The sequence below is a fragment of the Nanorana parkeri genome, unplaced genomic scaffold (assembly GCF_000935625.1).
Source record: "Nanorana parkeri isolate BGI_ZX_2015 unplaced genomic scaffold, ASM93562v1 scaffold209, whole genome shotgun sequence".
Classification (NCBI taxonomy): Eukaryota; Metazoa; Chordata; class Amphibia; order Anura; family Dicroglossidae; genus Nanorana; species Nanorana parkeri.
Window position 1 is genome coordinate 125,030 of NW_017306477.1, and position 13,500 is coordinate 138,529.

General features: G+C 40.2%; 1 protein-coding gene across 1 annotated transcript in view; it reads left to right on the forward strand.

The window, feature by feature from the left end:
• The window catches only part of CYGB (cytoglobin), a 33,788-nt gene extending 21,666 nt beyond the window's left edge, over positions 1-12,122 (forward strand). The window contains exons 2-3 of the mRNA XM_018555701.1: positions 6,842-7,073; positions 10,941-12,122. Of these exons, the coding sequence (XP_018411203.1) occupies positions 6,842-7,073; positions 10,941-11,105 (397 nt within the window). The 3' untranslated portion in view covers positions 11,106-12,122. The remainder of the gene's footprint in view (positions 1-6,841; positions 7,074-10,940) is intronic.
• The last annotated feature ends 1,378 nt before the right edge of the window (positions 12,123-13,500 follow it).

Here is a 13,500-nt window from a genome sequence, read left to right on the forward strand (position 1 = left end):
CTCTCCACCCCTTACTGCTTGCTTGGAGTTCTGTGACAGCTGTCCATCCTTATTTGTCACAGGAGGCTGAGCGGGGCAGTGTGGGAGGGGAGCTCAACCTCCTTTGACATTGCGGCTTACATCGGTCTCCCTGCCCCGCTTGGTCTCCTCTGACAGTTTCTCTCCTCCCTGCTGGATGCTGTGGTTTGTCAGAGGGAACACAGGGCAGCACACAGTGGGGAGGAGTGAAACTAGGAATACACCACAATTTCGGCCGAAAGATGGCACTTATGGCATTAAGCCCAAAGTGCCATTTCTGGCCGTTATGTTTCGGTGGCCGAAATTTCAGTGCATCGCTAGTATACACTGAAAATAGGCCCAATATTCTCTTTTAACTCAAAAGATGGCATCATTTTACTTTCAGCTCATTATTGATGAATGTAACATGTATTCTCATGGCTAATTTGGAGAAGTCAAGAAAAAATTCTTCCTTTCCCCAGGCCAGGCTGGAAAGGCTTTAGTGTTGTTGTTCTGTCTTCTGGCTCAGTGACAGTAGACATTGGGATCCTTGAAAGCTTGAACACTATGGACTCCCCCCAAATTCTCTTCATGGAGAGAGGATGTTCTCTTTGACAATAAACTAGTTCCATGTGTTTTACAAGCCTCATACAGAGAAAGAAAATATTTTTATATCCGGCTTGGGATGTGTATATGATGTCATATATAGAAATGTCAGATCATGAATAATATGTTGTCCAAATGACCAATGAGTGTCTGTTAAGCCAAGCGCATATTTATTTTGGCATTACAATATTGTAAAATAGGTGGAACCTGATATTATTCCAAACAAATAATAACTTATCAGTGAACTTCTAATAATAATCAAAAAAACATTTTAACTTTGATGAAATGAGAATGTTTAAGAATTTACCTTTGCAGGCCAACTCCAGACTGGCCCAAAAAATAGAATCTGGCTGACTTCCCCCCTCCTACTTCTTCCAGCATAATCAAGATATAATGATTGTTTTTTTTTAAAAGGAGGTTCTAATAGAGAGAAATATTCTGGGAAGTTGGTGAACTTTTCAAGTAGTCAAGTAGATAACTAGCCCCTCGTCAATTGTGTTGTTTTCTCTCTCGCTGACATCATCACATTCAATGCAGGCCAGAGATAATAGCACCACAATGAAAACACTGGAGGAGCAAAAAGTCACTCTCTAATCCGAAACCAAGGTTTTTTATGTTTTCAGGAGTGAGGGATTTGCGCCTCACAACTGCATTCGGCGAAGGACTAACACATTCAAAGGTTGTCCTTGTATTTTTTAGAGATCATGCCACTGAGGAATTTTCATTAGCGACAGGGCCTCTAGTGTGAAATGGGTCATAATTTGCAAAAATTACCAAACAGGCGATTGCATTCTACCACCATGCATTTCTATCGACACGGTAAAGTGTTGGTGGTTGGTTGGCTTGATCTGTATAGTTGTTTGTGCATTGCCATGAATTTTAAAAATAGATTGAACACTGCCATGTGTATTGCCAGAATAAAAGATTTACAGAATAAGGAAGCTGCCAACAGGACAATAAAAACGCCAGAATAAACAATAGCCTCTTAGTGGGCACATTATGACTGGAGTGTAACTATTTTAAATAGTCATCAAATTTACTGTTAGCTATTTTACTTTTCCCTGAGCCTTCAGTAGTAAAATGTAAAACCATGCGGCATGGGTTCGATCATAAAACTGTGACCATTGATGCAATGCTCTTTACCTCTATCGACCACATTTCTGGGAATCTTTATGTGTTTTGTTGTATCTGCATACCCATCTTATGAGATGGATTTCTTTGTATGTCTAATCAATAGAACGTTTCCCATCAGGTGAAAGGGTGGTATTAGAACTAGTAAACAAAGGCCAAATAGGCAGATCCAATACCAATGGGCCAGATGAGTTGGGGGTCACTATGCAAGCTTCAGTTTAAATCCAGGTAGTCAGTCATTCTGGGCATCAGAAACAAATCAAGAGACAGTAGTCAGAGTTAGGGGTTAACTAAAGTCGGGCTATTTGTAGTACACTATGTTAGCATTTATTCTAGTCATACACGACTTGAATTCCTGTTCAATCAGGCAAATTTTGAGCAGTGGGTGGTCCTATCCGAACCAGCTGGCTAGCCAAATGTTGACTTCAAAATCAAAGGGCTGACTGAGAGAAACCTACATGTGTATTGCTAGCCTTCAGCTCAGATGTAACAACAATGCATCAACAGATATGATAGAAAATTCTATATCAGGCAAGGAGCCTATGCAGAAGCAAGGCTTAAAGTAGATCTAAACCTACTTACCAAAATCTCATATAAGTTGTAACATGTTAATGCAATTTCAAATTTTCTTTTTAATATTTTATTTTTTAATTAAATCTGCAACTTTTGTGGTCTTATAATTAAGAGTCTTCTTCCAGCACTTTCTGTTATAGGTTGAAATATGTGTCCTCACTGTGGTCTTGCCTTGCCACTTTGCACGGATGCTGGCTTTCTATCCCAGTGGTCACTGACAGCCTGTGTCCTCACCGATGATTGGGAACCAATCAGAGTACTTACAGATTATGTGATTGCTATGTCAGCTCTAACAATAATCACATGCAGGCTTGAAGTGTCAATGATAAAAATAGAAGCCTTCAGTCTACAGATGAACACTGCTGCACTATTCATCTGTGGTGGCATCTCATTAATACTATCACTGGAGCTAATATAAAAATAGAAGGACAAGATAAGAAAGCATTTGTTAGTCTACAAAGCTGTTTTTTCCAAATAAAACAAAATACCAAATAAAAGCCTTATATATAATCTTAAAATGTTATCATAATGTGCAATTAGAGCTATTGCTAGTGTGGTTTGCCTTTAACACAGGTCACCCCCTACCCTTTTCTGTTGTGACTTACTACAGCATTACAATTTTTTTTACATTAATGTTAACCTGTGCTTTGCCCACGTAGGTCCCTGAAGCTGCACATATTCACCTATACTTTGCTCTTCCATATCCGTTCGCTTGCAGGAAACAGGAGGTGCCCTGCGTAAGCTCCAAGTTTAGCCCTGTGTAAGCTCAATGGTCCAAGTCATGACTTACCTCATGTGACAGCACTGGGTGTCTGAGTTGCAAATCGCCAAGCACCAATGCAATCACATGGGAGAAAGAGAAATGAGTCAAATACTCCACCATATCTGAAAGTATGAGGGCTTGTACTACGTTATGTACACAATCATGAATGAATAGGAAGTGATGTAGTTGACTTCGTATTCATTCATAACTAGTACATAGTAACTCATACTATGTCCAGTTATTTACAAACATTCAGTGATCACTGATCGCTGAATGTTTGTACCCGCTCTCCATTCTGGATCAGCTCTCACAGGAGACTGAGCTGGCAGAGCGGGGAGGAGAGCTCAGTCTACTTTGACAGCTGACTCTCCACCCCTTACTGCTTGCTTGGAGTTCTGTGACAGCTGTCCATCCTTATTTGTCACAGGAGGCTGAGCGGGGCAGTGTGGGAGGGGAGCTCAACCTCCTTTGACATTGCGGCTTACATCGGTCTCCCTGCCCCGCTTGGTCTCCTCTGACAGTTTCTCTCCTCCCTGCTGGATGCTGTGGTTTGTCAGAGGGAACACAGGGCAGCACACAGTGGGGAGGAGTGAAACTAGGAATACACCACAATTTCGGCCGAAAGATGGCACTTATGGCATTAAGCCCAAAGTGCCATTTCTGGCCGTTATGTTTCGGTGGCCGAAATTTCAGTGCATCGCTAGTATATACTGAAAATAGGCCCAATATTCTCTTTAGCACAGGTCACCCCCTACCCTTTTCTTTTGTGACTTACTACAGCATTACAATGTTGCAGTCTGGGTGACCCCTGGGTTAGAGGAGACTGCAGCAGACTAATGACATCAAAAACTTGCCTGGAACTCAAGGACTGTTTTTTTAATTATAAAAGATACAGCATGGCAAATGATGCTGTTGCGTCACGTCAGGAATGTATTCATGCAAACGTGTAAAGTTTCTAAAAGGTCCACTTTTAAGCATTTAGCTGTTCAATTTTCTGGTTAACTGAACAAAGTTTATAAGATGTGTTTGTCTTCGTTGTCCTAGTCTCACATAGTTATCATGTAGGTAAACATGTAAGTTGGTTAGGTAACTGCTGTGATTATTATTATTATAAATGTGCGGGGAAAATTGTAAAAGGTCACTAGACACACTTGGTAATCTAAGAAAATTATTCATGAACTTGCGTGAGATCAGTCATGAACTACTAAGGAAAATGCACCAAAGAAATTAGATGGTGGGTTGTATATGTCTGGACCTACCCCTTCAAAAGATTTTTTGTGAAAAATATGTATATGAACATGCATGCTCATGGGTGTAAAGGCGTGCATACTCGTTTGTGTATAAACGTGCATACTGATAAGGCTCAACCAGTTCTCATTTCGCTGCTGTGGGGCACTGAGAAGGTCCAAGTTTTGTTGAAAAATTCCCCCGTCTGTTAAAATGGCAGCTGTGCCCAGAATATGGACATTACACTATTTATATATTCTTAACAGGCAGTAAAGTAACTGTAAAGGCTAAGTTTACCTTTCAAACCATGTTTCTTGTTACACCCCTCTTCAGGAAGCAACATGAAACATGGTCCTGACATTTTTTAATCTGGCGCAGCTGTGAGTGGCTCCATCCATACAGCCTCTGTCCATACAGGGGAAATCTTCCAATGGGGACACTTGTACCAGTAACAGCTGTCAAAGAGGGAATTCCTCTCACTTTGTAGAAATTTCCAGGACTGGATTTCAATGGAAATCTCCCCACTTAGACAGAAACTGAAAAAAAAAGTTGTTTTAACTGGGGATGCACCGATACCAAGTACCGTACTCGGTACAAGTACAAGTACAGATACTTTTCCAGCTCCAAGACTAGACTCGAGAAAAATTCAAAAGTTAGGAGGCAGCTGTCATTTGTAAGGAGCGCACAGAGCTCCAGGGATTTGTACATCTCTGTTTTAATGTATGATTTTCTTTTTATGAATATAAATAAAGGGATGCGCCAATACCATTTTTGCAAGTACAAGCACTGATACTTGCCCATGTACTTACAAGTACAAGTACTGATACATTTTTGTTTATTGTCATGTGACAGTTTTTCTAAAGCAATATCAACTAATTATTTCAGGACAGTGGGGGAGCGCCAGATCCCAGCTTCAACCGCTGCAACACTGGTAGTTCTCATGAAAATGCCAAGTATCGGCACTGGTATTGGTGCATCCCTAGTTTTAACCATTCTGCACTCTTTTCAAAAAAAATTTAAGAATAAGTATTTGTTTCCTATGCTCCCTGGCCATAATGCAGTATTACATCGCAATACATTCAACCACTAAATAAAATATATTCAGAACATTCATGTTTGTCATCATTTGCACAAAACGAACGTTCACAGATATTCACAGGTCAAATGGTCCTGCAAATTGTTTGTAAATATATCCCTATGTGTGACAGAGGCACTGGTTGGTTTCCTATGCCTAAGTAGCCGATCAGTGCCTCTGCCTCAATTCAAGGAACAGACAGAAGTGGACAGAGGCAAAGACAGGTAGAACCCAGATGGAGCTGATTAGTACTACTTCAGCAGTGGAACTAATAATTTTGTAGTTAAGGCCGATAAAGTATCGGACCTAAAGTCAGGATGTGAATTTAATTACGTTATAATGTAACAAGAAGTGAAATATAATGCTTTGCGGCAATTTTCCAGAACAAGTACATTTTAAAATCACAGTGTAAAATATATAGCAGCTTTGGCAATATAAAATATAGTTGACATTCTTAAAAGGTTATTTAAAGTAGTGCAAAAAGGCAATGTTCCTAGTTATAGTTGTTTAATTCAGTGAAGGAGATAATGTTGATATCTGTGGGTGTGCCACTGTCAGAATACCCAAATTGCCTTCAGTCCCTGTTCGGCTGAGAATTTTGGGACCAGCTCCATCGACAAAAGTTGACTGAAAATTTTTTGTCGACTCTAAGGGTGCCAATGGGGCCATACCCTGGTCAAATTTTGTCCGAGTCAACAGTGTACATAACACAAACATTGACATCTCCTGTTTGAATGTGTTAGAGGCCCCATGGATCTAAAATGACTTACGTTTCAAAGATCTCCCCATGGAATCCCTAACTACTAAAGTGATTCAACCCACTGGCAACTACCTATATTTGAACCCTAAAAGCCTTTAATTCCCTTTTTAATTAGAGCCACTTAGTGCAGTAGTATTGAGCGATCCCTTGCTATCACAGCTTTAGATCCTGTACTGGAGTCCAACCAGTGAGTCACAGTGATTGTAATAATCAACCACTGTACAATATGGTCACATAGCAATACCAGATTTCACGTGTTGGCGGAAGGACAAATGCATTCTACTTCACATCTGCTGGCTTAATTTTAACATGTGCAGTATTTATAGACATTGGTTAACATGCTTGACTGTGTGATTATTTTGTACTTGTATTTCCAGGTTGTATCAATTTAAATTGTTAAGGTGTAAAAAATGATTGTTGTCACCCACAGCACAAACCTACCCAAATCAGCTTAATCAATGTCTTCTTTGGTTAAACCGCTGTCCAAGATTGGGCCATTCATAAGTCAGAAAGTAGGCTACCAATTCAGTAACCCATTTCTATCAATCATCAGACATCTTTAAATGTCTTGACCACTCTAAACTTTCCAAATGTGTACTTTGTTGTCTTATTAAACCTGAATGTCTATAGCGATTTGCTACACTGCGTACCATTATGCATCTACATATGTCGCTAAAGTATTCTCCCTCTTCACCTTCTTCTCTTCAAGGTTCTTTGTCAATTTTCCAACCGCCAAGAACTACTTCAGCCAGTTTAAGGAAATGGAGGACCCCCTGGAGATGGAACAAAGTGTTCAGTTGCGCAAGCATGCCCGAAGGGTCATGGGGGCTATCAACAGTGTGGTGGAAAACCTTGGGGACCTTGAAAAGGTGGCAACTGTCGTGGGAATTGTGGGCAAAAGCCATGCTATGAAACACAAAGTGGACCCTGTATTCTTTAAGGTGTGTAGACTTTTAATGGATGACTAATATGCATATACATTGCATTGCATTATTATTGCATTACATTGGAGGTTCTCCACCACTGATGTATTGGCAGGCTTTATAGACAACTACTGTGCGTGAGCAGATGGTAGAATGGGACAGAAACAGGACCTGTTACTCTTAGTATTATTTCACAGGAACAGAAAAAAGCAAACTTGTAAAAGGTGTCCCTTAAAGTCCCAGCATGCACTCTCCTGTTATAACATTAGCAGTGTAATAGGAATACATTCTAGAGTTGTTTTTGATAATGCAATCAAAGCTTACTTGCAAAAATCCCTTTTATGTTCTGAGTTCTGCCTTCTGCCTGCCCATCACTTTCAGCACCTTCCTGGATTCCCAGTCTGCTTTGCATCTCTTTCTGTGCTGCTTAATGTGATTCAATCTTGACTCTTCAAGGCTACATAGCCCATCATGCATTGCTTCCAGCAAGCAATTATGATGGAATATTGCTCTTTGAAAATATTAGTCAAATCTGCCTGGTAATTTGCTTTTTGTTGTATGATTTATACATTTTAAATGTGTTTAGATTTCTGGATAGATTCAGTTACATCATTGATGTATTATTTTATTGAGCTCCACCTATAGGAAGCATGATTAGCTTTACGAATGGGTGGCAGTGCCCCGGACTTATGCAGTACCTGCCATATGCTATCACTTGTAGGAATATTTTCTAAAGTACACAATCTTTACATTCCAAATGAAGAGTAATCTTTTTTTAAAGAGTAGTATAAAGAAAAAAGGAGCATAAAGGGAGATGATAAATTAACCTGTTGGGATAGGTGAATAGAGATTCGTAAAAGGGCTTAGGGCTGTAATGTTTACCTTTCCAAGAAAAAATGCCATTCCAGTCCTTACATGACCGAATGTCCAGGTCTCACAATCTCAATCAGTCAATCCGAATTTTGATTTGATGATAGCGAAGATCACATGATCTAGTGATCAAGTTCCTGGGCTCAGGCATGTAACCCACCAAAAGGAGTCTGAAGCAGCATTTTCTCCAGTAAAGGATTTACGTATCATTTTCAGCAAAGTGGTTACAAAAGCTTTAAGTGAACATTTCATAAGTCTAACTTAATGTTAGCTAGAAGTTTGGTAAAGGGCCTATCTGTTATAAAAATAAAATTGTTTCAAAATGATTTAAGTTGCAGGACAGCCATATTACATCACTGCCCAAATTACCTTTTTCATAAGAAACATGACTCTAAAGTCAGGTTTCAGTTGCTTTCTAACAGCTTAGAAACACCTACTGGTTGTTTATATTAGAGGGCTGGCAGGCTGCCAAAATTTTGTTCTCATAGAAAAACACAATGCCTGTGTTGGGAACTTTGAAAATTAATTTCTTCACAATGCTTATAGACGCAGGGATGAATGATGGCTTGTGTTAGGGCCCATTCACATTATTGCACTGCAGGCACATTACGTATGTTGTTGCAAATTATTCTGAATGGCACCCCAATACATCTTACTAAGGTCTCATTCACACGTGAAAAGGCCAGCACGTACAGATCCACGCTGCGTGCGCAGCCCCTGTCCTTCTGTATGGGAGTACGCGGCCATATGCTACCCCACGCTCACCCGCCTTGCACGTCCGTGCGGGTGCAGGTGTCCGTACTTGTACGCTAACAGGATGGATCCTGTCTGCGTCCGAGCCGGGACACCCGCACGGACCTGCACTTGGGGTGAGCGTAGGGTGGTGTACGGCCGCTTACTCCCGTGGAGGACAGGGGCTGCGTACTAATCACACGCAGCACCTGTCCTTCCAGGGAGCTGCCCGACACGGCCGTGCGTGCAGCACGGAGCTGTACGTGCCAGCCTTTTCTCGTGTGAATGAGGCCTTAAGGACAATGAATTGGCTGTCTGACCACAACAACACGTTAACATGCGGCATAATGCCCTAGCACACCACAGTGTTGTTAATGGGGCCTTAATGTGCATGTTCTTTAAACTGGCGTGTTTAAATGCCAAGTACACTGGTTTAATGCTGAAAATAAAGATACATCAATAAAATCTGAAGATAGGCAGAAATATTTGTTTATATATTGGGAGCTATAGCACAGCATTTGCTATTGTGTAGCATTTACACTACTTTGGTTATCAGTGGGTCACAGCGATTAACATCAACACACAATCAATAATGCTGTTGATGCCCACAGTTTGGATTGAACTATGTGGGCATCATGAATGACCTGTCTTCTCTGTCATAGCTTCCTGCTGTGATTGCTCTTTTGGTTTTGCAGCCACCTCTTCCAGCATTCACATGGGTCTCGGTGCACGCTCCTTTCTTTACTGTGCATTTTCTAAGTTGGCTGCTGCTCCTCCCTCCAGCAAACAAGTGTACAGGGGGGAAAAATGGCTATAATGGCCTATAGATACATATTTTTCTGATGTATGGTTTTAATTAGCATCCTTTGGTATCTGGAAGTTATCCCTTTGTCTGTAAATTCTCATATAAAGAAGATTCTTTGTTTAGTGATGATGGCAAAAACTAAAGAAATCGTACTAAATCGTTTGGCAAACTCCTTCTAAGATAATATGGTATCTCCTTCAGTAGAGTCCTCCTATTGCGTGCCATGTGCCATCTGAGTGAGGACATGGGGAAACTGGTTTACAGGTGAAACTCGAATAATTAGAATATCGTGCAAAGTTCATTTATTTCACTAAGGCAACTTAAAAGGTGAAACTAATATATGAGATAGACTCATTACATGCAAAGCAAGATAATTCAAGCCATGATTTGTCATAATTGTGATGATTATGGCTTACAGCTCATGAAAACCCCAAGAACCCCAAATCCACAACCTCAAAAAAGTAGATTATTACATGCAATCAATAAAACAAGGATTGTACATAGAACAATATCGGACCTCTGAAAAGTACAAGCATGCATATGTACTCAGTACTTGGTTTGGGCCCCTTTTGCAGCACTTACTGCAATTACTTTTGCACGATATTCTAATTATTCGAGTTTCACCTGTATAGTGTTTATAAACACCAATGTTAAATATTGTTCCAAGAGAAATGACAAAATATTTGCCCCAATCCTGATGATTGCAACCCTTGCAAACATCTGGTCAAGCACTAAAGTTCATTTATTTCACTAAGGCAACTTAAAAGGTGAAACTAATATATGAGATAGACTCATTACATGCAAAGCAAGATAATTCAAGCCATGATTTGTCATAATTGTGATGATTATGGCTTACAGCTCATGAAAACCCCAAGAACCCCAAATCCACAACCTCAAAAAAGTAGATTATTACATGCAATCAATAAAACAAGGATTGTACATAGAACAATATCGGACCTCTGAAAAGTACAAGCATGCATATGTACTCAGTACTTGGTTTGGGCCCCTTTTGCAGCACTTACTGCAATTACTTTTGCACGATATTCTAATTATTCGAGTTTCACCTGTATAGTGTTTATAAACACCAATGTTAAATATTGTTCCAAGAGAAATGACAAAATATTTGCCCCAATCCTGATGATTGCAACCCTTGCAAACATCTGGTCAAGCACTCTGATGTCACAAAGCGACCAGCTTAGTTGATCAGATATTCTTCTCCCAGGAGCTAAGCTAAGTCCAGCACTCCATTGCCTCCCCCTCTCTCCTCCATAGGCAAACATGCCTGTCTGCAAAGATGAGAACGTGTATATTTATAGAATGACCTTTGATATGAAAGATCGTTCAGCAAGAGCATAACAAGATTTGTAGATAGCCTTACATTGAAGTTTATCTTTGTAAGCACACATTGTATGACTGTTTTAACCTGTTTATTAAGATTGATGTCTTCTATTATTTCTTTTGATTTTGTTTTACACTAGATCCTGACTGGGGTGATACTGGAAATCATTGCAGAAGCATTTGCCAAAGAATTCACCCCAGAAGTACAGCTAGCTTGGAGCAAATTACGGAGCCTCATATACAGTCATGTACAAGCAACATACAAGGAGGTGGGCTGGACACAGTACCCCAGTAACTCGGTGTGAGCCCATCCATCTCCCAGTGAGGGCCCAGCCAAGGACTTCAGCTCCTGGCTGTCTCAGGCCTCCTGAACCTGGGGCAGCGAGGGAGTACGGGTGTTGGGAATACTGGGGTGGGTAATTGGGTGGGCATGCGGTTATAACTACAGGGTCACTACAACCAGGGTGGGTTGGGCTTTTTAATATGGCATTAAAGTACGCTGCATTTGAACTAGCTGCATACTCCTTCTAAAATGCAGGTTATATAACAGCACGGGGAGCAGGAAGGAAGCAGAGACATATCAGACAAAGAAGCTAACGTTTTACTGTACGGCTGCTCTGTACATCATCCGTGTAGTATTATACCAGTGGAAAAATCTAGCGTTGTAATCCAGGCTATTTTGAGATTGTCCTTGCCCTGTTCTTCTCTGTCCCATATTTTCCACGTGTTCCAAGTTCTATCAGGCATGAGAAACAGATGGTTCTTGAACACTTCCAAGTACAAAACAAGATCCCTACAAGTGAAGGGGTTAACAGGACTTCATGACTCAGATACAACCCCACCCTAAACCCAACAGTTTTGCTTGGCATGCACTTGTATATGGCGATACGTCTTCATTTCCCATAATCATTCGCTTGGCTGGTTCTCGTATGATGACATGCTATCATGAGACCAGCATGTAAAGGGTTCACTCAGTTTTGCCCACCATTTCATTTTATGCCTGATTTTCAGAACCTTCTACGGGACCAAATATAAGAGGATATTATTGATTTTAGAGTATATGATATAAAGAGAGTATCTACTTAACCTTGCAGTATATCAGCTGGTAAACTTTATCCTGGCCAGGAAGGCGGCAGGCTCATGAGCCAAGAAACTTATAAGACACAGAGGCAGAAATATTTTGGATGGGTTTTTTTGAGTTGTATTGTGGAATAGAGATATATATGCTCCTGGCCTGTGCAATTTTGTGTCAAAATGTGTCTGTCCATACAATATACTGTTTTACTGTGATATAGAAATAAAATCATACTATTGGATCTGTACTGGAATCTGTTTTTGTCTGATTGTGTCATACCGTCGATGCTTACTGTCATTGTGTGTGACCAGCAGTGTTTGAATAACCTTAGAATCTGTTTGAAGGGAAATTAAAAGACTTTTATTTTGGGGGGAAGAAATATATATATATTTTTTTTACTTTACAATATTAAAGAAAGTTCATCATTGACTATATTATTAGAGGCACCCCCCGCAGGTTTACACTCTGTTAACTCGTAGATCGTGGTGTTGGCTTTTCTGAGGGGGAAATTAGGCCCTATCAATTGTTCTCTCCAGTTTTCTTTCTTCTGTTTCTTTCAGCTAGTACACTTTTAGCCACCCAAGGTCATTTCCCAATACATTCAGAATGGGTAATTATCATTTTATGTCTATGGGTACCCTAAACCACATGTGTCCTCATGGCTAACATTAGCAAAATGGTAGAGGAGGCTGTGTGAGCCATTCTGGAGTCCAAATGGATTTTCCCAGTCTTTAACCAGTCTGTTACTTTTGATCTTTTCACTGACTGGGAAGATGTATGTGATTAATACTGTATAGTTTACATAGTCAGTTGAGACAAAGGTGTTCATTCCCCAGACATCATGCCTGCAAGGGGATTTTGTTGTTCATCAGTATCCATTACTTTCATAATTCCAGCACTCCATTTCCATGACAGTCCTGCCAACGTTTCCGTAACAGGTTGTACTATAGAGGGATTTGTGTTTTCTTCCCTTCCCATTGCTGTGCCACTTGTTCTTTTTGTCAGCACTCTCCTTTTCTTGTCTCAATCTTCATACAATTGACAAGGCCACGTGTCCGAAACTGGTAATGCTCTCCAAAGCTTTTAATATGAACTTGTGCATATGAATTATATACTATTTTATACATCTAGGTGGTATAATCAGGTTGCCCCCTTTCTCCACTGTGAACAAAACTCTTACTTATAGCTTCACATGTACTAGATCTCGTTGACCGTCTTCCACAAGAACAAAGTTCCTAATTATGAGATGAAATAGTTGGCATTGCAGGTGTAATCTTTGAAGGTTTTCATTTATACGGATTATGGTTAGCCACTAAAAAGGTAAGCTGAATGTTACTAACTACTATAGTAGCTGTATTATTGTTCTGACCAGAAAGTGAGATATGAATCCAATTTCTCTCTCCAATTTCATAGTTCCTAAAACAAGATCTTACTATGTAGGAAAAATGCCTTTGCCTTTTTGGAAACTTTTATAAGGTAGGGTTATGTCCTCCTACATTCTTAATATGTACCTCAGAAGCAATTGTTTTGAAGTCTGAAAACTACTTGTAGATTGTAATGAGCAGCAGCAGCACAGAACAGTCTACTATGTGCTATTATATTTTTGAGTTTCTGGAGGCTAGCAG